This window comes from Trichomycterus rosablanca, chromosome 7 (assembly GCF_030014385.1).
Source record: "Trichomycterus rosablanca isolate fTriRos1 chromosome 7, fTriRos1.hap1, whole genome shotgun sequence".
In the NCBI taxonomy this organism is placed as follows: Eukaryota; Metazoa; Chordata; class Actinopteri; order Siluriformes; family Trichomycteridae; genus Trichomycterus; species Trichomycterus rosablanca.
The window spans coordinates 12,874,965-12,900,553 of record NC_085994.1 but is presented as its reverse complement, the minus strand read 5'-3'; the positions used below and the strand labels follow the sequence as shown (position 1 = coordinate 12,900,553).

Here is a 25,589-nt window from a genome sequence, read left to right as displayed (position 1 = left end):
TGCCTAATATATCACACCCACTAACAGGTGCTGTGATGAAGAGATAATCAGTGTTATTCACTTCACCTGTCAGTGGTCATAATGTTATGCCTCGTCGGTGTATATATATATATATATATATATATATATATATATATATATATATATATATATATATATTGTACACTTTACCCTAGCTTATGTATGTAATACAGTGAGGGCATGGTGTGATACCCCCGCTGACTCTCGCCCTTCCCGCGCATGGGCGCGAGCGCGAGCACGAGCGCGCCACCCCTAGTATGCATGCCCGCGAGCAGCCAATCAGATTTCACACGCGACTGGCAGGGCGCTCCATAAACGGCGCGAGGGCTAATTGGATGCTCACACTAGCTCTCCCGGTTTAGTCAGAGTGTTGTGTTTTTTCTTTTCTTTATCCTTTTAGTTTATTCCTTTCTTAACAACGAACAGGGGAAAACCAGAGAAAAGACACAGCGATTAATATCCGCTTCAGAAAACACGCCGCTGTCTCAGTTATTGTTCGGTACTCCGTCTGAATCCGGGTGTTCTGGTGAGCTCCGGTGCTCCGTCACACACCGCGGTAACATCCTCAAATCTTAGCGGCACCTACAGCCATTTACCTCAGCCTGTTAAACCCGGACACGAGAATGGTCATGGTGAGTAACGGCTTTTATTTATATAAGTAATTACTTATATTATTTTGATGTAATTATCAGAAATGTAAGTTGACACAGTTTGTGTGTAGACATGAGGGATGAGGACACGATATGGTGCAGTAGAATAGTCCGCTTCTGCATGTTCGTGTATCCTGCACAGGTAGCACAATCCAGCGGTGTGTGTTTGGGTGTGCATGTATGTATGTATGTATGTGTGTGTTTTATTTTTTGATGATCCCTAGTACAAAGCGCAGGTGGTAGATTTTCAGCTCGGAGCTAACGGGGCGCGTCGCCCAGTTTACTTATACTGGTGTAGAGGATCAGTGCCAGTTCGGCTTGCCAATGCGCGACAGATAACACGCTTTCATGGTGTCTATAATGGGCTTTCCATCCATCCATCCATCCATCCATGCTGGTATTTTCAACATGATGTTGCTTTTCATCTGAACTCATTCAAATCCTGTTGAGTGGGAAACCCTAAGTGTGCATGTGATGCTCATTCTCTGTAAGTAATTATGCAAAAACCATAGTAAGCTTTGCATGAGCGTCTAATGTACATTAAAAATCAGTGCATGATTCAGAATGCAGATAATGTATATTTTATATAATCAGCCTATACTTTAAGTGTACCTCGTGTGCGCAGAAAAGTACTAATCATGCTTTAATTGTGCATATGATGTGCATTTTTTTAATTCAGAATAATTTTGCATATTATGTAGATTGATGATGAGCATATATTCATTTCTTGATGAATGAAAATCAGTGCATGCTTTAAGCGTGCGTATTATATATGCTCTATATTCAGGACCATTCAAATCATGCAGCCATGCATTTTACATACATTTCATATTAGGGTCTGTTTAAATATGGCTTGGTGGAAGAGAATCCTGCTAGTGTACATGTCAATTTTAAACTAGGAATTGTTCAAATACAATCAAATTAAAAAAGTACACAAATAAGTAGATGTTTTTAATATATACAGTAATAATATAATATACTTTATACATTATTGTATACATTTATATATACAAAAGCTTACCTGGTGCAAAGCCATAATGTAAAAATCTGTACGTTTTGTGTGCATATTCCCTTATGAAGCTGCTATATAAAACAAATAGTTTGTGCCAAACTGCCTACTGTACTTAAAAAAAAATAGTTATTTATTTTTAAAAAAAGTTAACATGATGTACATTTTATATAACAAACCATTCCTATCACGTTAGGCACAAAACCATCCTGCAAAATGAATGTGTTCACATTTTGTTGGGTAAAAAAATCATCCTGCTTAAATCACTCATCATGTTAGGCAAACCGTTCTTCCGAGATCAGTGTGTAAGATTTGAATTCTATACAAGGAATCGTTTAAATCTCATTGAGCGGAAAAACCATTCTGAAATGCTTTTAGTGTGCATGCATTAGCGGTTAATTTATATACCCGGTGCTGCGCAGGCATCCTATTGCTGTAGTGCCTGTAAGTGCACACTCAAGCACGGAGCTAAGCAGGAATCGATTACTTTTGCTGGTACGGAAAAAAAGGCTTTCTCTATGCCAAGGCGTCGGCGCTCCTGTCTGCTAGGCTGCCAGAGCAAAAGGTGTTAATTTTCCAGTGGAGCGCAGATGATGGGCGGCAGAGGCAGCCAGTGATGGCGTGGTGGTAGGAGGGGCTTGTGTGACCTCAGCAATGAGGAGAGAGCAGGGAGAGGGGCTGCAGCGTCGGGCTCATGCTGTAGCCCATGCATTCACAAGCAGCTGTGCTCAGAGGAGGAATGCCCACTCTTGCTCTCGCTGGCTGCACGCTGCCTCGCCTCCACTGAGCCGCATTCAGACATTCAGAGTCAGGAAAACGGACAGAGCTCAGACAGAGGGGACATTTACAAAGCTGCGGGAGAGACCTCTGCTCGCTGGCTCACAAATGGAGTGGAATGGGTTTAAAATGGTAAGGACGCTGCAGTGATTTTGTCTGTGTGGATGTGTTTTGTCCTTGCTATTTTATGTTGCTTGCTGCTGCAGTGCCAGCACTAGAGTTTCTCTTTTGTATGAGTATTATTCATCAGGATACTCCTTACTATCCTTAAAAGATAGGAATAGGTGCCGTGCATTACAAATAATGACCAAAAAAAGACAAAAGAGGAGAAATAGGGAAGAAGGAGAAAGGAGGGAAGAAAGGAGGCAGGACAGGGTGGCTGCAGCGCGTGTGATGTCAGGTTTTCGAACCTGTTTTATGACCAAGGAGGCGTACAGAATCCTAATGAACACCTATAGATCGGCACTTATCTTTACTCCGCTCCCACTTACTAAACATTGCGCAAGGTAGGGTATCTTACTTTGAAGAAGTACTATGCTTGAATACTAAATACACTATCCTAAAATGTGTCTTTATTTAAAAGAAAAAAAGCATTTACAAAGTTAGAGTAGGTTAAAATATGTTTAAAACACATTTTTAATAAGTCTATGAGACACACGTAAGTCACATAGTTCACATAGTATGTTTGGCAGGGGCGATTTTTGGATTCAGTAAGGCACAGCAAATACTTTTATCATTTATATTTAAAAAAAAAAAAGAGGGGCGTGTGAGAGGAGACCATCTTGCACATCATTTAATGAATGTTTTAAAATGGGTTAAAAATGAAAAATAGACAGTTTTATTCAAATTAAACAGACACAGTGCAGTTCAAAAGTACTCCAACTGTGCAACTGGCAACCCAGTGTTGAGCACTGTAGGGAAAATTGTTGCTCCAAGAGTTCCATCTGTTTATCTGCTCTATTACACCATCCCATTGATCACAAAACCAATCAGTCATTAGCTCATGTTCGGTGTGTTGGTAACAGTCTGAGTTCCAGCATGCACGTGCATATTAATGGTGACGTGAAATTAAATTAAAGAATTCATTGTATATAATGCAAAATTGAAACCGTGACTATCCACACAGCAGGTCTAAGTATGTTATTGCCTGCTTGTATGTTTTTAAATGTAAAAATATATAAAATATTTATATGTTAAATATTTTAAAATGTGTCTTGGACTTGATACAAATACTTGATTTTTATATTCGGAATATGTATTGTATTCCGTTACTGTCCAGACCTGACAATTCATGTGATATATTCTCATAATTGACATTATTTAACAAACTCTAGAGTGAATTTGCTTGACTTACAGGTCTAATTTGGTGCACTGCATTTATAAAAACAATAAAAATTTCTTAAAGGTATTTCAGATGCAGATTATTGCGTAAAATGCGTAAACACATGGCAGGTTTGTTAATGACCATTAAGTGGGAGCGACCCAGCATGTGACAGCATCTAACTGTGCGGATATATTTGTGTGCACGCACCAGACACTGTTTACTTTTTTTAAGTTTTCCTTTGTGTAAACGTTTCTGAAAATCACCAGCTGTGTGTACATTTACTGTGGTAGTGATAGGGCAGAATGCAGTCTACATGCTGTGTGTGTGTGTGTGTGTGTGTGTATGTGTGTGTTCATCCATTGTTGACTAAGGGCTCAGAGACCGCCTCGCCTGGCTGTCACCAGGCTAGTGGGAGACTGTGCCTGCCAGGAACCAACTCGCCCCATGAGGCCGAAAGGGAGAGAGAAAGAGAAAGACAGAAGGAAAACCAGGCAAAGCTGATACCCCCCACCCCCAAATAAACACAGGCCTACATATTATATAATACATTTAAATATTAACATGAGATTATAATTGTAGGATATTAATGTGTCATATAATTTAGACTCATTTCTCAAACAGGATAGTAGACTGTCAAACATGTTTAATAGTTGGCCTCGTTTGCTGCTTAGAGAATTACTTGCATCTAAAATGTGGGCAGCATTATTCTTTTTTTCAAGCAAATGTTTATGCGTGGGCTTTACCATGCCATCAAAATGCTAATTGAAAATTTCCAACAGAGAATCCTGCTGTAGCTTATGCTGTCTTTTTTATGTCTTGGCTTAGTAAAAAATGATCCATTTAATTATTTTGCTGTAGTTGTGGGCATAAGTTCCACATGCAGTAAATGCATTTTTACATTAATACCTCTTTTGTCAAAGTAAGTGAAGTAAAAGATAAAACTTTATTGTAATATGGTGTATTACTGTGTCAATTATGTATAAAATTAAACTGAATCAATTCTGTTCATTTTATTTATTTACCTTTTTTTGGTGGGTGGGGGGTTCAGAGTGTGTATTGATGGATTAAGGTCCTAGCTGGTTTAGATTTGGAATTGATTAAAGTTCCTCCTCCGCACTGCTCCCATGAAGACCGAGCATCGTTCATCATCTGCTTTCCAAACCATTTCTCCTCTTTGCCCCTCTTTCCTCCATACTGTTCATTTTATTCCATACATAATCCACAGCACATTCACTTTAAGGCTTTCTCCTTTACCATTCATCCCCAAGGTTGCATATCATGCATATCAGTGATAAAATATGTCCAGGGTTGGACTGAATATTAAGAGGAAGATCAGGGCACAGGTGGACAGCAGAGAAGAGAAACAGAGAGAGAGAACAGGAGAGAGCAAAACTACTCACTGCTGTGCTTTCAGGGCTGGGCAGCATGGGTGAGAGAATAGCCCCAGGATGTGTGATAGCTTAGTGGAAAGGTTTGCGCCCCTCTCCGTAAAGCGTGATAACACATGACAGCACAGTGACACACCAGGCAAGTTTCAGGATGAGGAATCGAAAGAGGATGGAACCTAAGAGGAGGGTTGCTTTTAGTAGCGTGTATACTCGTGGGATGCTTGTCCTTACCGCATCCATCTATAACTGTTCCACTGTGGGAGAGCGGCACATTGGGTTTAACTGCACGTTTGCGCTGCTTTTCTGAATCATCTTCAGATGGTGGCGCCATGGAGCCTCCACCTGAATGTGAAGTACAACTCCACCTTTAGTCCACTCTGCACTTTTCAGTGTAGTGTACATTAAACGCCATCACCTCTTCTATAGAATAAGCAGTATTGTACTTTATATTTTTTAAAATATTGAAAAAAAGCAGGTTTTGGATGCAAATATGACTTTCAAAAATAAACCATAATCCAAATAAAAATAATCAAAATAAATATGATACATTCTTAATCCTGTAAGCTTGTCTGGGCACTGTGAAATAAATCTCAAAGATAAATGATTTTGACTATAGACATTGTCATAAATTTTTTTCAGATAATAGGTCAGATAATATGTAAAAGTCCTAAAGGTAGAAATAAATCAGTTACATTTTAAATTGTCTTAAATCTCTGTACTTTTATCATTACTACTATATATATATATATATATATATATATATATATAATTTTATTTATTCACTCTGTAACCAGAAAAAATATACATAAGTCGCCCTCGGCTTGCTCAACAGGGGTTTTTGTATCTGTTGGTCCTGGATTTTGTAAAGTTGCTTTGAGACAATGTATATTGTAAAAAGCGCTATATAAATAAAGTTGACTTGACTTGACTTGACATAATGAGACAGCAAGAGACATTGCAGATAAAAGCCGAAATAAACTATAAAAACATTCCTACAATTCACTAGATTATTTATTATGGAAAAATCCTCTGATTTGTTATATCATAAACTTTGCCAGTGTCAGATTAATTGCTGTACTGGTGCAGATCGGCATCATTTATATGCACTTTGTATCACCGTTAAATCATGTGCTGTTATGGTAATTTTTTTATTATATCTTGTTATTTGGTCAGCATTATTTTGAATAGCATTTACTCAGTTCATATATTTGTCTGATATGTAATTAAAAAAGGTATTTAATTATAGGGACAGTATTAAATATAGTACACACCCAAAAATACATACTCACTATTATTTTGATTTTCTGTGTATTCGCCTCTACTGCGGCAGACCTTCCACTTTTGACCAGGGAGGGCCGCAACGGTCACACGCTCCCTCGGATACGTGAGCAGTATCGATTGCTACTTTTTCACCTTCACTAGGCGGGTTCAAATGGGTATCCGTTTTGCGCATGAAGAGTCACACACTGATTTCCATTATCCCCTGTCTTATTGTGCAGAGGCCGTAATTGCAGCAGTTTTGAGAGAGCCCGGTTCAGCTATTCTCCCGCTCCTTACAGACACACAGCCAATCGTGTGTTCGTGTAGGCACTTGGCCTGCTGATAGCAGAGCTAAGATTCGAACTTGAGTGTTGCACCACCCTGCATTGCGAAAGAGTTTGGATATACCCTGGTCAATATTCAAGTCCATTGCAGGCCATTATTTACTAACAAATGCTCACTCACTCACATTTATGGTCAATGTAGAACAGGCTATTCACCTCTATCATGTTTTGGGAGGTATAGAGCAGCCAATAAACCTCCATCATGTTTTGGGAGACAGAGCAGTCAATAAAGCTCTATCTTGTTTTTGGGAGGTATAGAGTGGCCAATGAACCTCTATCATGTTTTGGGAAATATAGAGCAGCCAATAAACCTCTATCAAGTTTTGAGCGACATAGAGCAGTCAATAAACCTCTATCATGTTTTGGGAGGTATAGAGCAGCCAATAAACCTCCATCATGTTTTGGAAGGTATAGAGCAGCCAATAAACCTCTATCATGTCCTTGGGAGGTATAGAGTGGCCAATGAATCTCTATCAGGTTTTGGAAGGTATAGCGCAGCCAATAAACCTCTATCATGTTCTTGGGAGATATAAAGTGGCCAATGAACCTCTATCATGTTTTGGAAGGTATAGAGCAGCCAATAAACCTCTATCTTGTTCTTGGGTTTTGGGAGGTATAGAGCAGTCTATAAACCTCCATCATGTTTTGGAAGGTAGAGTGTGGCCAATGAACCTCTATTATGTGTTGGGAGGTATAGAGCAGCCAAGTTCTCTAAGAGAGAGTTAGGGAAAGCCTCACCCATAGTGCCAGTTTATCTAATTAGCTTTTATGAAGTTGTTATGCAAACGTTCCCTCAATCTACTTTACAGTGTTTCCCACTTTCTAGTGTGCGCACAGCAAAAAAAAGGTTTGGGGACCTGGGCTTGATCCTTGCCCTTTAGTCATTGCCTGTAAGAAGTCTCGCATCTTCCCATTGTAGGTTTCCACCAATACCCCAAAACATGCAGTAAGTGGCCTGGCTTGGTAAAGGGCCTCTGAGTCTGAGCAACAAAGTAAGTGGGTAATCGTGTGAGTGAGTGAGCCCTATACAGGGTGTGTTTCTGTCCAGCTGGCACAATGTGACCCTCGGATAAAGCTTTTAGTACAAATAAATTAATAGTGTGCAGTTTGTTTTGTTACACCATCAGGCGCCCACAGCGAAACATAATCATTGAGTCACAGTGAGTGGGTTTTTTGTTCTTACTCTAAAACCTCTTCATTGTCTCTTTGCGGCCTTGTAAATTGTAGCGATGCCTCCATTATAAGTCAAAAAATCGGTTATGTACATTGACAACATTGGGCGGAGACTTACTTACTAATAATACAGTATACAGTCCAAATGAGGGTTAAGGGCCTTTCTCAAGGGGCCAATAATGGCAGCTTAGCATTGGTAGGGCTTGAACACACAGCTTGAACCCATCAATAGTAATTTTCTTCATGTTTTTTCCTACATTGCTATTTCTGTTTAAGACCACATTAAGAGGTCTGTAATAGCACATGCTAAGTTGACAGCTAGTACAGCTATTTATTATCTTGTAAAGCGCCACTGGCATGGAATTAAGTGGGCTAATTTCAGGAGTCTTGACATCTTTTGGATGGGAAATTATCTTAGGTAAGCAAAGGTTAGAAAGCCAAGTGAATGAAAGAAGCAAACACAATCTGCTCTAAAGAACTGCGCCAATGATCTGCTTGCTTTGTTCAAGCTGGCTCGTTTTGTGTGACTGCTAAATATACATGAATACCAACAAAACGGTTTAGTTAAAATTTTAATAGGCTTCTACAGTGATTTCTCTCATTTATTCATCTCCATTCTCCCTGCAGATAGCCGAAGCAAAAGAGAGAGATGAAGAGAGAAAGTGCTCTTAAGCAGGCTTCACAAGCCTAATTCCTCTGGCGCATATTCAAAGTGCCACGCACAGGCAGGCCGTAATCAGCTGGATACTCTGAACACACAGTAAGAAAATTCACAAAGCCTTCCTTCCAAAATCAAGGTTTAGCTAAGGAAGAGCTCACCTACTGCTTCCCTACCTAATACGTATTCCACATATGTTCAGCAAAGGCAAAGTAAACACAGCTCCTACGGCTTATTATCATTCAGAGCTCATCGACACGTGTGAAAGGAAAATGTCTTTTATTTGTTGCTTGCTGTTCTCGCCTTTCCTCAATTCTCTCTCCGCCTCTATTTATCATTCTACTCGGGTAAAGAAGGCACACCAAGCACGCTACATGTTAGAATGTTAAAGCACACAAATTTTGAAAATGTATAAAAGCTGGACTTTCTGTTAAGTCTATTCGACAAGGCCAATAAAATGCCAAAATTGGCCATGCCTGAGGGAGAGAAGGTTGGATGGGTGTCTTTTTATTGCCAGCTGACTAAGGTACTGGCATAAGCAGGTTGGCTGAAGGGGGTGTGTGTTAGGTATGACTCTCCTTGGTCGGGGTAGGGGTCTGCAGCAGTAAAGGAGCTACAGCTGGGTAATTGAATACCATTACATTTACAGAAAAAGAAAAGAACAATAAAATTGGCTGGCTAGGGGGATCCTAAGTTCAAGGCTAATTGCTCCTTATTGTTTAGAATTGTTCTGTTGTCTACAATTAAAAGCCGTGCAAACTAAATGGGTAATTTTAGGTGGTGCTTGTAGATATAAAGCAGACCTAAGGCAAAAACAACACAGCATATAACATTTTAAATCTGTTACTATGTGCTTTAAGTTCATTGTTAGAAGTGTATTATTCATTATCATTCATCCACTCATTAGTAACTGCTTCGTCCTGATCAGACCCTTGGTGAGAAATAAGTCACCCAGGACCTCCAACGCACACAGTCACTCAGTTTTTCACATTTAAGATCAGCGTAGACTAACCAACTCACTGGCTGTTATTGGAGGAGGGAGGTAACTGAATTACTGGGGGAAACCCAGCTAGACGCAATGCTTAAAAAAAGCTAGTACACAGTAAATGCATTTCACTGTACACTAAATGTAACAGAGAATATTTCACAGGAATTTACAGCATTTAGCAAAAAAATACTGGCCGCTCAGGTGGCCCAGCGGTAAAATACGCTAGCACACCAGAGCTGGGATTTTGAATACATCGTATCGAATCTCAGCTCTGCCATCCGGCTGGGAGGCTATATGACGTTTGGCGGAGGGAGCCGGATAGGGACCTCATTACTGATGCAATTACGACCTCTGCTGGCTGATTGATGGTGTCTGCACAGAGTCGAGGAATAATGCAATCAGGGTGTGGCTCTCCGTAAACAAAGCTGATCCACATATGAACTCGCCTCGTGCAGATGAAAAGATGCAGTCGGCTACTGTGCACGTGTCGGAGGGGGCGTGTGTCGGTTCGCTGTCCTCAATCTGAACGAGGGTCAGCACCAGCAGAGAGGAAGCAAAAATTTGACGCGCTAAAAATTGAGAGAAAGGGAGAAAATGCATTCAAAAATACCATATTACAATTTAAGTACAGATTCATATGATTTAACTCGCCAGCATTTATACATTTTAATATGTGCATACATCTTAGTATATTTACAACTATTTTCAATACATTTTAGGTATTTTTTAATAGTGTAGCCTCCTTTCTCCAGCTTTCCTTTTCTCTTTGTCTGCTTCACCCTGCTTGTCCTCTTCTGTCTTGCTTTCCCTCCTTCCACCTAAGTGTTTTGGTATGCACGCAGACATTTGGATTTGAATGGCAGCCTCTCCCGAGACTCTGCACAAACTGCACATTTTCTCTGATCTACGTTCTGCACCCCAGGACAAGACGGCAGGCCAGATTTTACCGCAAGCTAGATATCAGTGCTCTGTACCCAGCCATCAAAAAGGACAAGTCAAGGTCATTTATACAACAAGAGCGGACTGTCCAAACGCCTGACTGGTCATTTAAACAATAAAATCCATCTTAGCTTTCTTATTTTTTTAGGAATAGGAGTTTATTTAACAAAATAGCAGTGCCAGTTACACTGAGCACATAGCAAAGACTGTTGATTTGTTCAGTTGATTGCAGTCTCTTTCTAATATAAATACAGCAGTTTAAATGAAACATGAAAGATTTCCTCGTTTGCTCTGGGAACAAAACGCAACAAAAAAGAGCAGGAGAGAAAGAAGCGAGATATGAGAATAAAGGTGACAGTAAAAGAAGGTAAATGTCAAACAGCCTCAGAACAGTAGCAGAACAGGGTCAGAAGTCATGGAGGTAAGGGGGTTGCTACTCTATAACACATGGTCATTCCAACAATGCGGCCTGACAGAGAAAGGGCAAATTGTACCATGCAAAAATAATCTTGATCAAAAGAGAAACCACAGATACCAGTGTTGGGATTTTACAAAGGAATTGTATTATGTGAAGTCTTGCCCTCAGAGATCTTCCATTGCAGCAGATATCTAGCTGTCAGCCAGAGTTAGTTTGATTAGTGGTAGGAACAGACCCAGTCGTTCTCTTGCCTCAGAGCGTATCTGTTTTATTCCCCAATCATTTCATTTGCTTTTATCTTCATGCAGCAGGTTTGTTTTGTTGACAATTGGAATTCAACTAAACTCTATAATTGAACACCACCACTAAATACACATCAACAAAAGACCGAAAACACTCAGCATATAAACCGATTTATTCACGCCCCACTGAAGGATTTAAAGATGGCCTATTTTCCTTATACACTTGGCTTGTTGCGGCAATGGACTCCGGGGCTCTGCTGGATAACCCTATATTTTCTCTGACACATACTATATGAGCATTATTGTCCCCTATGGGCGTTTTCAATTACACTGTAGCTCATTAGTGGAACCTTAATCTGCTATTTTGAATTCATACCACATCTGGTGCTGCAGTTGAGATTCAGTAGAGGAGCCACATCTTCTCAGCCAAAAGACTCCATTGGGCTTTTTATATCCTGGCTGCAGCAGATATTAAGTATTCTTTGGTATGGACCTGTAATCCTGGAAGAATTCTTCAGGGTGGCTTATCCACATTATGGTCAGGTGGAAACACTGGACACAGGGCAGGACTACACTCCATTATAGACTGACACGCACTTACACATTTACTGACTCACTCACACATAGGGGGCATTTAGAGCAGCCAGTCAACCTTCTGCATGTTTTTGGGAGGGGCAAAACGCAGTACCCCTGCAACTCCTCGCAGACAGTGGTCTAAGAGGTGAGGAATTAAACCCATATTGCTTTTTGGCACCCGCTGACTTGTCAGTATTGTATATGGTTTTTAGTTTTACATTTCATTTACATGATTTACCACTTCATCCTGGTCAGGGTCACGATGGGTCCAGCTTTCCCGGAATCACTGGGCGCAATGCAGTAACACACCCTGGACAGAACGCCAATCCATCACAGGGCTTCAGCCACAATCCCCCACCACATACACTGCACGACATAGTCAATCATGTCTGTATGTAGTATTGCTAAATATTCAAACCCTGGATCCCTGTGATTAATTCGAATCACAAAGACTCAATATATTTATTTTTTACACTTCTAATATAGAATAAATCATAAGCGAAGGGAAGGGAGGTGAGCTTGAGAGAGAAGCTTGGATGAAAATAGAGGGAAAGACTCAGTAGAAGAGATAAGAGGAGCAGCTTCAGGAAGATGAGGAAACTGTGATTAAATCAGGTTGGTTTTAGTGTGTGTGTTTGTGTGTGTGTGTGTGTGTAGCCTTCCAGGAACATGCATTTGTAGTCTGTAATCTGCACTTTTCCCATTAAACATCTCCTACCTTGTAATTGCAGCCGTGAACCTTTGTACAGCTTTTAATACTTTACTATAATAAACAAATATAATTAGAAAAAGCCAGATGGTTTGGATAAAATTAAGTAAAACACGCAAAACTACAACACAAATATCATAATATGTCAAGGCTACTGTATCTAGGTGGGTGTGCACAATTTTTACAATTGTAATGGTTTTTTGCTTTTAAATTATTCCACTTAATAGGTCTTCCTATTGGATAGAAATTGGGAAATCTTAGCCGACAGTCCAAGTGGGTAGTGCTAGCAAGATATGTAGCCAGTCATTATGTTTTGACAAGCAGCAGCTTGGACAGTGTCATTATGCATATTAACAAGCTTGGAGGTTAAAGCATCATAAACATAAGCTCACAGAAACTGGCTATCTTTTCCCGGTTAATTGGAAGGAAAACAGTGCCATCCCACCCTAATTGATGGTAACCAAATGGCTTGTGGCCCCATTGCTGCTTCAACTATGAACCTCTGATAATAAGGTAAACACCATTTGCTCCATTTTACTGCCTTAGTAAGCGGCATCTTTCAGTGTACCAAACTGAAGTATCAGATCTATCCCTGCTATTAATTATTTACTTTAATTGCTAGACCACTAAATCCTAACACAACCCAGAGGTGACATTTGTTTTTGTTATCCAACAAGGCTTCCACAACCTTAAATCCAATTGGCATAAAAAGCCATGATGCATTTTCTCATCTCTCAGAGTGGCTGAGATGAAACTAGTTACCCAGAGTGTATTGTATTTAATTTTGTGAAGCGTGGCATAGAAAACCAGCACAGGTGCGGTGCCATTCTGCTACCTGCCAACTACCTGCAGCCATGTCAACAAAGCACCTGGAGCTGACACGGCTCAGCCAAGTGCACGCACAAACAAAATCTCATCTACACACATGCACACTCGTACCCGTGTACCCACAGATGCTCTAGCTACAGCCCAGTGATCTTTATGCGCAGAGAGAAACTAAAGCACAGCACTCTCCTAACCTTGTGCTAATGCTGCACTGGGTGGATACGGTACAGCAAAGATCCCCCTGCGTCACCAGGGCAAGGTCATTTTTGTTTTAATGTGGAAAAGTTCTTTAATGCCAGCCCAGCACACACAGCCCTAAAAGACCCTGCATAGAAGTGCCGTACAAAGACACTGCATACAAAAACAAAAAAGTTTCTCAGAGAGGCATGTGTTTGACATCGAAACAGCAATGCCACACTTACGGACCACTTTCTGGTCTTTGATCATAATCCAGCACATGAACCACGTCTCCTAATAGCGCTATGACGGAAATAGCTTCACATCCGCTGAATCTCCAGCTATTATATGAAACCAGCAAGCCATCTTATTTAATGAGGCTTTCTCAGTAGCATCAAAAATTCATGCCATGGTAATGGAGGTATGGGTAGCCACTCTTAAGGGTTGTGGATGCAATGTCATGGCAACAAGTATATTTGGCTACCTAAAGGCACTCACGCTCGCTCAAATTTGAAATGAACGTGTGCTGGGCATCGTGAGCCACCTCACTCTCCACCCTTATGCAGAAGGATATAAACTCACATCTCAGGCAGCAAGCCAGAATCTCTCACATTTAAGCTGGAAGCCAAAGCAGAAAGCCACTGGAGCCATATAAATTCAAGTGTCTCTTCAAGATGTGCACCAATTTTCTGCTTGCCTAGGCACAGAGCTGGCAAACATTTCCATTTGGCAAACATTTCTGGACTTCACAGACTAGGGCAGAATTCTTCACTTTAGGAAGAACTGGAGGACATAGAGGGTAAATCAGGTAAAACAGAGGACACAATGATAAGTACATAAAAATAATAATAAAAATGTTATATCCAAGGTGATTTTACAATTTAAGGCACATTAAGTACTCTCAGTCCTCCTAATGGAATGAGAGTTCTTATACTGGCAAGCTTATTCGGTTCAAAGTCGTTTTGATAGCTGTGCCGCTATGCCAATTACAGTACGAACGCCTGCAGTGTCACTTGGCACATTATACCAAAGCCATGTAATGGATCCCACACAATAAGTACAGGGTTCTGAATGACTCCCTGTTTGGACTTATTGCTGCCACTGGTCTCTGCAGTAAGACATGCCTTGAAATATAAGGCACTTGCCTGTTGACAGCAAGAAGGAGTTTAATTTGCTTAATTCATGGTTCATAGTTGCTACCTTGCTTAAAAGTAAATGTAATGTCCAAGGCTTACCCAAGCTCTGCTACAACCAGAACCCCTCCCTCCTCCAAAAACCCAAAATAAAATAAAGCACCAAATTCATACACATAAAATCAAATAGTTCCCCAATTGTAGATGTAAGAAATGGTTGTTAATACGCGCCAATGTCCTTCCCAGCCAAAAACTGTGAATTATATTAGCTTTATTTAAATATCTAAACAAGATTACAGTAGTCTGTTACCATTGTTCAAAATTGGCTTAAACAAGTGTTTGTACCACTATCCATGTTTTCATATTGCACAAATTAATTTAAGGCCAGCACGATTCCACACACAGGAATAGAATACAGCCAAAGAGAAAAAAGAGGGGGCAGCTGGCAATCTTTACAGTCTGTGCCACCCAAGAAGAGGAAACATGCTCATGTTGACAGCAACCAGTAAGCGTGCTTGATTCTCGGCCCACAAATGGGTACAGTATTCGGTAGAAAATCCGTAGCCAGAGCTCAGTTTTTTTTGTAATTCATAATCATGTAAATTTTGTCAGTTTAAAAATAACAATGTAGTTACTGGGTGCTAATTTACCCAAGCAAAAGAGGTGCAAAAAGGTTAATTTAAGGCCAGTGTGATCCCCTGCACAAAAATAGAACACAGCCCTAGAGAACCTAGTAAAAAAGAGAGGGGGCAGCTGACTGGGTTTAGGGTTGGAACAGCAAGCAAAAGGACGCAGGTGTCTCTCCTTAGCCATAGCCCAGAGAAACAACACAGTCAGGGCTTCTGATGCCACCAGTCTCTTTATCACTCTTCTCTACCCCCATAGCCTCTTCTGCAGCCTCATCCTCGCATGTGCTTTACTCGTACCTTCTCGCCCTTCCTTACTTCCCCATCACCTATTTCCTCCCACGCTCACTTCTCTTCACAAAAGAACCTTTCATAAAACTGTTCCATTTACTCGCCCAACTCAAGTGATATGTGACAGCCTGTTTTGAGTCTATAATTAGTTAATTTTAACTACACAAAACGCTCTTAAAATGTCCTGATTATCAGTCCGATTTTGGATTTGCACATGAATTCAATATTTAGTTTGACAATGAGAAATCAGAATGAATAAATATAAGTGGCTAATAATAAGCTTAAAGCAATTAAACACTTGAACAATCAATTAATGCTTTCTAGCCAAATAATGTCAATGAGAAAAAAGGTGTTATAGTATTATAGTAATATAGTTTATACAGTGACATTTTACAGTACCATTTACTGTTTGATTTACTGTTTAATATAAAATATGTCATATCTTTGATAAATAGTATAGGAATAAAGAGCTTAAAGTTATCATATAATATTCTGATATGTTAAAACATACACCGATCAGCCATAACATTAAAACCCCCTCCTTGTTTCTACACTCACTGTCCATTTTATCAGCTCCACTTACCATATAGAAGCACTTTGTAATTCTACAGTTACTTACAGTAGTCCATCAGTTTCTCTGCATGCTTTGTTAGCCCCCTTTCATGCTGTTCTTTAATGGTCAGGACCACTACTAGGTATTATTTGCGTGGTGGGTCATTCTCAGCACTGCAGTGACACTGACATGGTGGTGGTGTGTTAATGTGTGTTGTGCTGGTATGAGTGGATAAGACACAGCAGCGCTGCTGGAGTTTTAAACACCTCACTGTCCCTGCTGGACTGAGAATAGTCCACCAAACAAAAATATCCAGCCAACAGTGCCCTGTGGGCAGCGTCATGTGACCACTAATGAACAACTCAAACAGCAGCAATAGATGAGCGATTGTCTCTGACTTTGCATCTACAAGTTGGACCAACTAGGTAGGAGTGTCTAATAGAGTGAAAAGTGAGTGGACATAGTATTTAAAAACTCCAGCAGCGCTGCTGTGTCTGATCCACTCATACCAGCACAACTCACACTAACACACCACCATGTCAGTGTCACTGCAGTGCTGAGAATCATCAAAAACAAGCCATATATTGTGTAGCCCTGTTATGAATCTTTTTAACATGAAGATTGCCCAATGTTAAGATTGTCACTGCTAGGTGTATACATTCTCCCAAAGTCCTCGCCATGTTTATTTTAAATAGACAAGAAGCACTGTATCCAGTCAGGTATGCAATCCCAAGAACCTAAATGCATATTGAAGTAACGTTCCTTTAAGAGGAGAAAGGTCAGAGAGATTCCTCTAAAAATAATTTGATTGTACAAGCAAAGCATGAAAGGCAGAGCAAAGACACGGGTCAGAGAAAACGAATCAGTGAAGGCACAGATGCACAGCTGCTTCAGCCTGCTCCCACTTAATGAGACCTCAAGTAATGTAAGAGATAATGCAATCACTCCATGACACTCTACCAGCCTTTCACATGCAGCCAGGGAAACAGAAACAGCCAAAAAGATAGAAGCAAAGAGAGAATGCTAAGGACAAATGTTTTATACCAGACTATCTACGCTTTATATTAGAAGTGTACCGATATGGTTTTGGCCCCATAGTCTTGTTTTACCTCCTGGATCTGTGTGTACATTACACAGGCTACTGCTCATGATAAGAAATCACAGAAACAACAATATAACAGGAGACAGTGGCTCTAACTAAGTCAACGGACATAAAGAAATTACCAGATGTAAGTTAACCAAATTTTCACTAGTTTTATGCAAACAGCAATTTAGTGCATACTTAACAATAGCCTATTAGACACCATGTAAGCCAACCCCTACATGTTCCAAATCACACCCATTCACACAAGAAGGGCACATTTTGGTAACACTGTCAATGCCTGGCTTTAATAAAAGATTAAGAGTTTAAAAGAATAGTGTACATAAATCCAGTTTGCACATTTCATTCACTCCTATTTCATAAACTGCAACAGCATTAGAAAAAAGTTTAAGTTACTTTTACCACTAAATATTGAATTTGATATCCTTATTAAAATATGGAGGAAAATGGATAAAGAAAAAAGCCATTTGCTAAAGTAGATGCTGATCGAGCCGAGCTGACTCAATGCGTGCCGTCTTACATTAGTTCAGGGATTGATTAGCCAGGGCGTCTGTCTGACCCAGAGCTTCACTGCAGCCAGGAGAAAACATCCCAGAGAGACAAAAACACCGGGATTAAAAAGTAAAAATCAATACACACGTAGAACCTATCTGACCTGTTCTTAAGATACAAGAAATGTATAAGAGCTTCGAGCTGAATTGGTTTAGACAGCTTTGGTCCTCTTTGGCATTTTAGCAACCACACACACAAACACACAAGCTGCTTCGTTGGGGCAGAAGTGCAACCTCTGCCCCAGGAGAAGAACAAAGCTTCCAGCTGCCTGGATGTTTCTGTGTGTGTGTGTGTGTGTGTGTGTGTATGTGTGTATATATTATAAAAATACTGTTTTACCTAGAAACATTTTAACAATTACCACAGAGACTAATCAAAACAATATTTGTAAACTGCCTTTTGCTGACACGTTGCTTATATTCTATTTTGAGAATACCTGCAGTCACACAAAGGAAAAGAAAATGGAAAAGTAGAAATAAATTGGAGTGCCTGCAAAAGTCTGTACCACTGTCACAAAATGTACTGCACAGTTATAATGAATGGTAAAACTAGTCTAAACGGCCCCTTAAAAATAACCAAAGTCGTCCGTAAGGTCCAATTACTTACTTAAAAAGTTCTTAAGGTACACTATGTTCACTTTCCAACCTAACGAAAGGTACAAAGGATATACTTATGAGGGTTCCACATCAATAAAAAAAGCATTTGTGCCCCGAAAAAGTAGAGTTTAGCAAATTTTTAGAGTGAAAGAAAAGAGCCAATTTGAGGACAATTTATTAGGATTGTTTTAGTCTTCCATCTGCAATGCTTCAATGAGACAGGCTTAAAAAGACAGAGCTATAAAGCCTGGTACAAACTATTCTGCGCCGCTCACACTGCGTGACTCAGTCGCTTACAATAGACATTTTGCAATCAATAGGGACTGATGGCTGATGAGAAGTCTAACACTGTGATTTATCTACAGCCAACAAAGAGATACTCAAATAATAATAAAAATCTGGCTGTCCTTCAAAAGTAAATGCAGGGACTTTAAATGTGACTGCAGAAAGATTGCAAAACAGAAGGAAAAAATGAAAAAGGAACATTTATAACTGGCAGAGAACAAATGTAGAACTAATTTAGCATTTAGAACACAAAAGCTTTTCTAAAACCTTATGCTTGAAGTTTTTAAAAAGATACTCACTTATTACATGGAAACTCATTATTCTGTGCACCATGTATTACACTTCATATAGCTTTAACTCCCTTTTAAATGGCCACTTTCTATTTTGTCACTCTCTGATTGGCTGTTTGCAATCACTGGGCTGTAACTGATCATCGAGAAGTGTACACTGCATGATTGATGAAAAAAAAATTTAACATTCTGGAATATATCAATTTAAGCTACTTTTAGAGTATGTAAGAGTCAGTTGCTGCCCACTATACAACCTAGGTCCATGGGATTTCACCAGGTATACCAGTTTTCTCCCACATTCTTAAAACTTCTATATGTGGTATGGTCACTCTAACCCTAGTTATGAAGTAGTGTAAGAATGTATTGCCCAACAGTAGACTGGCTCCCTGTTCATGGTACATTCTTGCCTTGTGCCCTGTGTATTTGGGATATGCTGAACAGCCACCATTACTCTAAGCACAAAATAAAAGTGGTTACTAAATATGAGCAAATTACATAGTTTTCCTCCCAATCTAGTCGTATCTAATTACCTGATCACATTTCGCTTCCTATTTTGCGACAAAGAGCTGTGACTAACACGTCCCCTCCAACACATGTGCAGTAATCGACCACTTCTTTTCACCCGCACAAGGCAAGTTCATATGGGAATAAGTATTGCGTATGAAGAGTAAATATCATTGCAGGGTAATTTACTAATTACTTTAAAAAATTTGATTTACCTGTGGATGGTTTATTAAGTAAATTGATAAATGAACATGTGACACGTACACACAGAAAAAAGAACAACATGCCCAACATACAGTAACTGGCTGTAAACTTGAGTCAGGAGTGCTCACATTTAAACATTTAAAGATATAGTAATGAGTGAAACAGGCTGAAGGATGCTACAATCTATTACAATAATGGACAAAATCATGCTTTATTATTACATAACATTTAATATTACAGTGACCTAAACGTATTAGAATTATACTTTCATGGTAAAAAAAATTTTTTATAAGAATGAGACTGTGCTAAGTATAACACAGTTGGACTCAAAACAAATAATTACAGTAGGCACCACAGTAAGCAGCAAAACAGACAAAACATATGGAGAGTTAATGATTTAATCATTAAGCCACTAAAATACAAGTATATGTTATTAGCCAGTAAGATATCTTTAACCATGTTTACCAGTTAATATTATTCAGAATGAAGCCTTTTCCTGAAAATATTTTAGCAAACAAAAACAGACATGAAAATAACTAATGCAATTAATGAATACATTTGTGGTGGCACAGTGATGCAGTGGGTTGCACTGTCGCTATAGCAAGAAAGGCCAGGGTCCTTTCTGTGTGGAGTTTGCATGTTCTCCCCATGGCTGTTTGGGTTTCCTCGGGGTGCTCCAAGTTCCTCCTACAAGTCCAAAGAGATGCAGTCAGGTTAATTGGAGCTACTAAAAATGCCCTAAGTGTGAGTGTTTGGGTGAACATGCGCGTATGTGAACAGGCGACCTGTCTGGTGTGTTTTCTTGACTTTCGCCCAATGAATCAGACCCATCGCAACCCAGACTAAATAAAGCAGTGGTAAAACAGACAATGAATGAATACATGTGTTATGCTGTTGCTTTCATATTGTATTAGGGTTTGGTGTTTCACCCACTCTAGGCTTTAATGTGGCACAACGGTGTATTATGATAACCTACTATCTCTAGGATCAAGGGTTTGAATCCCCAGCAGTGCTATTGGTCGGTCAGGCATAAACATACAGACATGATTTGGAGAAAGTGTATGGGTGAGGCCATGTGAAGCGCCCTGTCCAAGATGTGCTACTGCATTGCAACCAGTGACTCAAAACACGGCCCACCATGACCCTGACCAGGATAAAGCAGTAGTAAAACATGAAAATGAAATGAGTAAAAAAAGAGCACATATTCCAAAAATATTACTTGTATATATTGATGTATTGTATTACATTATATTATATTATTTTAAAATATATTAAAACCTAATGCAAATTGGCTAAAAATCAACATGAACAATTACTTCAATATATAAAAGAGGGAACACTGCATGAAAACTGTTTAATAGGAAATCCTGCAATTGCAAATGTGTTAAAATGAAAAAACATTGTTACGAATAGTCCAAAATTTAAAAGCCTTGACTGGTGATAAAAATAAAAATGTAATAGCGCAGTTATTTAATTATATAACATAATTAATAATAGACTCGGTGCTTACCATGTAAAAAAATACACTCAGCTCTTATAATCACAGTCCGTTTAAATAACCATGATTAGGTGATAATTGTGACATTTCTGCTCATAAATGAGGGAACCAAAATTTGTGATCATGATTAAACTGTGATTAAATTGAAGCATACTCCAATCAGACAGATATGCTGCAGTTAAACCTGGATTCTGTGCCTGGTGTTGTCACATAGATCCACATCTCACTTCACTGTCATGTCCAAGTTAGTTGAGTCTGATCATGGGTGAGGTACATGTAGATTAGATCAGGATGGTTAGATTAGGCCAGGCTGGACGGGTTGCTCAGTGTTCCAGCAGGGGGAGTAAAGCCTGATTATGATGATGAACAGAGCTGCTGCATGCTAATATTGGGTTTGTCAAGCTGGATATGGTATACGATATGGTGGATGTAAATACTGACATGTCACTGACATTAGAGTCTGTTGGAGCAAAAGTGTTGCATTTTAATTATAGGGTTTAAATGAAAGGTGTTTTACTGACAGTTGTGTAAGTCTGTGTGTGTGTGTGTGTGTGTGAGAGAGAGAGAGAGAGCTTAGAAAGTCTGTTAAGGAATAAGTTAATAGGTGTTTTATTGGTTTAAACTGGGGCTAAATAAACTAAATAATCTATTTTGTCACATATGCACCCGACTTCACCGTCCAATTCCAAGCCTTACAAAATATAAAATCATGCAATGTTCAATAACTGATAGTGTATTGTTTCTTCCCCAGTGATAGTGTCTGCCCTAGACAAAAATCAAGAATGAAACCTTCAGCAAAAGCTATAACAGTCCCATATTTCACAGTTTGAGTCATATAAGCTTTGATAAAGGGTCAATGAAAATAGAGAACGAATTGATAGTCTGTCCTCTCCCTCCTGTTATCTAAGGACATTAATCCGTCCTGTCGGGTGCTTTTATGAACCTCACTGAGAACGATGTGCGCAAATCCCATGCATCAGTCGGCTGTGTCATCCCTGTCCTCACCTTGAAAAATTCTGCACGTCTCTTCACGTACTTCTTTAGTTATTTATTGGGTTATGTAAATGGTGTCTGGTGGCGGACGGGCGACAGAGCAATATATATACTTAATATGAGTTCTGGATGAATGTAAACTGTTTCTTTACCATAGCAAAAAACTGTGATGTCATACCCTGCGGTCCTCACTAAAGCTAAAACCAAGGTGGCATGTCAAAAAAATAACAAATCTCAAGCAAAACCAAACCTTTGAGCAGGACTCCATTTCAAATTACAGACCTCAGCTTGTAGCCCCCCCCCCCCCCACACACACTCCTGCTCTCTTCTCCCATTTTCAGCTTTAGCTGACAGTCCATTTTTCTCTCTCACCTAAAAAGCCCGAGCATCCATGCGAAGGCTTAAAAGATGACATGGCGCCCTGCCTTCCTCCCCCTCTCTGTCTAATCCTGAAGTGTGTCCTCCATCATCGAGCACTGGATGGCTCCCATTACACTCCTCCACCATCCTCTCCATCTGAGGAAAAGGTCAGGTTCAGAACCCTCCTCTCCTCCTAAATTGGCTGTTTTCACTGCCCAATTTCCGGCTCCTGGCTGTGATTGCTCCAGCCCCGCTCGGTTCGTCTCAAGCGTGATCTTCCTCAAAAGGTCAGTCTATTGAAACCGATGGGCTGCCGAGAGGATTCTGGAAGTTTCCTTTTTTTTTTTTTTTTTTTTTTACAGAGGCTAGCTTACACACAAAAAGCAGCTTAAAGTGTTATTTTATTCGTTTAAAAGAATGTATATTACATTATTTCCTATTTGATAGACGCATTCCTGGCATTTCAAAGCTGCTTAGTGACTGAGAGCACTTTAAGAGCCTGATATTGATTAAATTCAGCTCACATTAAATCAAATCATCCCCTCATATACTCCATTACAGAGGAGGCGCCGGCTAAAATTTCTTCGAGGTGCAAAAAAGCCACCTGTGTGTTTTAGCGTGCCTGGAGACCGTCGGGGCTGGCTCTTTATAGAGTGGTTTGGTATTAGAGAAACGAGGCCTGTCTGAATATTGACCCTGCCCCCCCCTCCCGTAGGGATCGACAGAGACTCAGTGGCGTCAGGCAGACTTGCCGCAGCTCCAGGGCTGGGCTGACAAGGGACTGCTGTCACAGCCAAAGATGGTAAGGAGACCTGCCACCTACCTACTGCAATTTTTATTACCATGTCTGTTGTTGCCTTTCTCACATGTGGTGCCGGACCAGGGCTAGGAAGGTCAAGCGTGTTTTGAGTTTACAGTAATATACATACAGTAGTATGCTTAGTGTATAATGCAGAGCTACTAGTACAGACGGGTGACATAATGAAGCTAGAAACAACTACAGTGTCTTAGCCAGTTGCAGATCAAATCCAGTCTCTGCTACTTTACAAATAAGCACCTTTCTTCCAAATTTCTTCTTCCATAATTCCTCAATTGGTCTTCAGTTAATAATGGTGGAGACGGCTTTCTAACCTGCAAGACCTCCCTTAAATGTTAAGTTCTGTATAGATCATGTGACTGCAAAGGCTACAACATAAGACATAAATGCTTTTCATACAGATCAGACAATGGATGGGGCTGTTGTCATCCAGCAAGACACCAACCCCATTATCTGTTAAAAAAATTGATTCTATTGATTTGCAGTCAATATTTCCACTATAGCAGGGGTATTCAAACTTTTCTTGTTGCCAGATTGAGTAAAAAATATGCAAACTCAGGCCACAGACTCTTTTGTAATAAAATAAATATAAATCTAATAGACCTACTTGATTACTAACAATTACACTTCCATTTTATTTGAGTAATTAATGATCTATGTTTGACAGTCTTGCGTAAAGTAATAAGTTTATAATCCTAATAGGAAGATTATTATACTTCTTTAAATTAAACATACCACCAGCGCAGAGATTCTGAATTCCCAGGTTCGAGTCTAGGTTCTGCTACCGGTCGGCTGGGCACCCTCTATCAGGCATAATTGGCTAATGCCTACAGCAGACAAATTGGGAAATGACCGGATTTAACAGAGGGGTTGGGCTGTTAAAGGAACCTGGTTGCTCAGGGCGCCTGCACAGGAGTGGAGGAGAGCAAAGGTCGGGGCGTGGCCGAAGCCGCCCTAACGCGCCAATTCACCGATGTGGGTATATTAGAAGGGATCAGTGGGCTGCGCACACATCGAAGGGAGTGTGTGCCAGTCAAGTCACCCCCTCCTTGGGCACCACTAGGGGTCCCCAGGAGCAGATTTGACTATGCTAAATTAGGGAAAAAATTGGGGTAAAATGCACACCAACACACACTCGCCGTGTTTAACCAAAAACCTGGAAATATGAATGTAGGTGTAACGTTAATGTTTTAGGTTGGGGGAAGGAAGATGGGGAGCGTTTAAACAGTTCAAGCTGTTTTTTTTAAACCTTAATAACGTTTGAGGTTAAGCATAATGACCTATATCATTCTTCTGGTGAATGCCACACATATACTTACCTACTAGTTAAGTATTTGCTGTTAAGGATGCTATAGAACCGTAACTATGATTTTTGCACCACTGAATTCGCATAAATCTATTTTGTTGCCACCTCATGATTTACTGGGCTGCATTTAGTACACTGTCCTAGAACTAGCTTTCTCCAATTATTCATTCAGGTTTTTTTCTTTAATTTGTCACCCGTCTGTAGTTGATGACAGCTTCTTTGTAAAGAGTATATATATGTTACATGTAATAATAAGTGTTTCTTGTTTACAATTCCAGACAGCACATTTTCTAACCCTTCTGCTACCACTGTTCCTTTTCATTTTTATCTATGCATGCTTTTCTAGATTTCTTTTCTTCCTAGATTCTGTTGATGTTAGAGCGTACAGACATAGGCACCACCCCCGGGCTGCTCTAATGACAGGAGAGTGTTACCATTGAAAACATGTATTAGAATAGAGCCTGACATTTCAGCATCAGCGCTAATAAGGCCATTATAGTGCACTGTTTAAATGGCAGGTAGCACAGACACACTGAAAAGCATTTGCTTGCGCTGCTGCTAACACACACTCGCACGCACACACACACACACTTGAAGCAGCACATCTCTGGATCTGCTTGACTCTGGGACATTAGGCTGGTTGAACCTGTATTTTTATCCCCATCCTGACGTTCTCTAAGGCACTTATGTAAGGCAGAGTGGCACAGCTACTTCCTACCTGCTCTCACACACTTACACACTGGCGTTCCACACGTGTACACAATTCAAGCAGCACAGCATTCAGAAAGAGTCCTGTTTGAGGAAATACGGAGTGGAATCTGGGGCTGCTGTTCAGCTGAATTAGAGGAAAGCTGATGTCTGTCCTCGGGCGGATGCCAAGCCTGGCTGTAGTGTTGCCTTCCGCTGTCGCTGCCTTGGAAAACACCACACTCTGCCGTTCCATTCCAAATCTAAAAATTGGGTAACAAAATTAACTAATTCTTCCATTTATTTTCTTGAAA

General features: G+C 40.0%; 1 protein-coding gene across 3 annotated transcripts in view; it reads left to right on the top strand.

The window, feature by feature from the left end:
* Positions 1–352: 352 nt before the first annotated feature.
* elavl4 (ELAV like neuron-specific RNA binding protein 4) overlaps positions 353–25,589 on the top strand; it is an 86,505-nt gene continuing 61,268 nt past the window's right edge. For 2 of the 3 annotated variants that reach the window (XM_062999013.1, XM_062999011.1), the window contains exons 1-2: positions 2,426–2,589; positions 23,181–23,267. In XM_062999013.1, the coding sequence (XP_062855083.1) occupies positions 2,566–2,589; positions 23,181–23,267 (111 nt within the window). In that variant the 5' untranslated portion in view covers positions 2,426–2,565. Of the gene's footprint in view, positions 654–2,425; positions 2,590–23,180; positions 23,268–25,589 lie in introns of those variants that run through there. The other variant, XM_062999012.1, reaches the window with a different exon arrangement.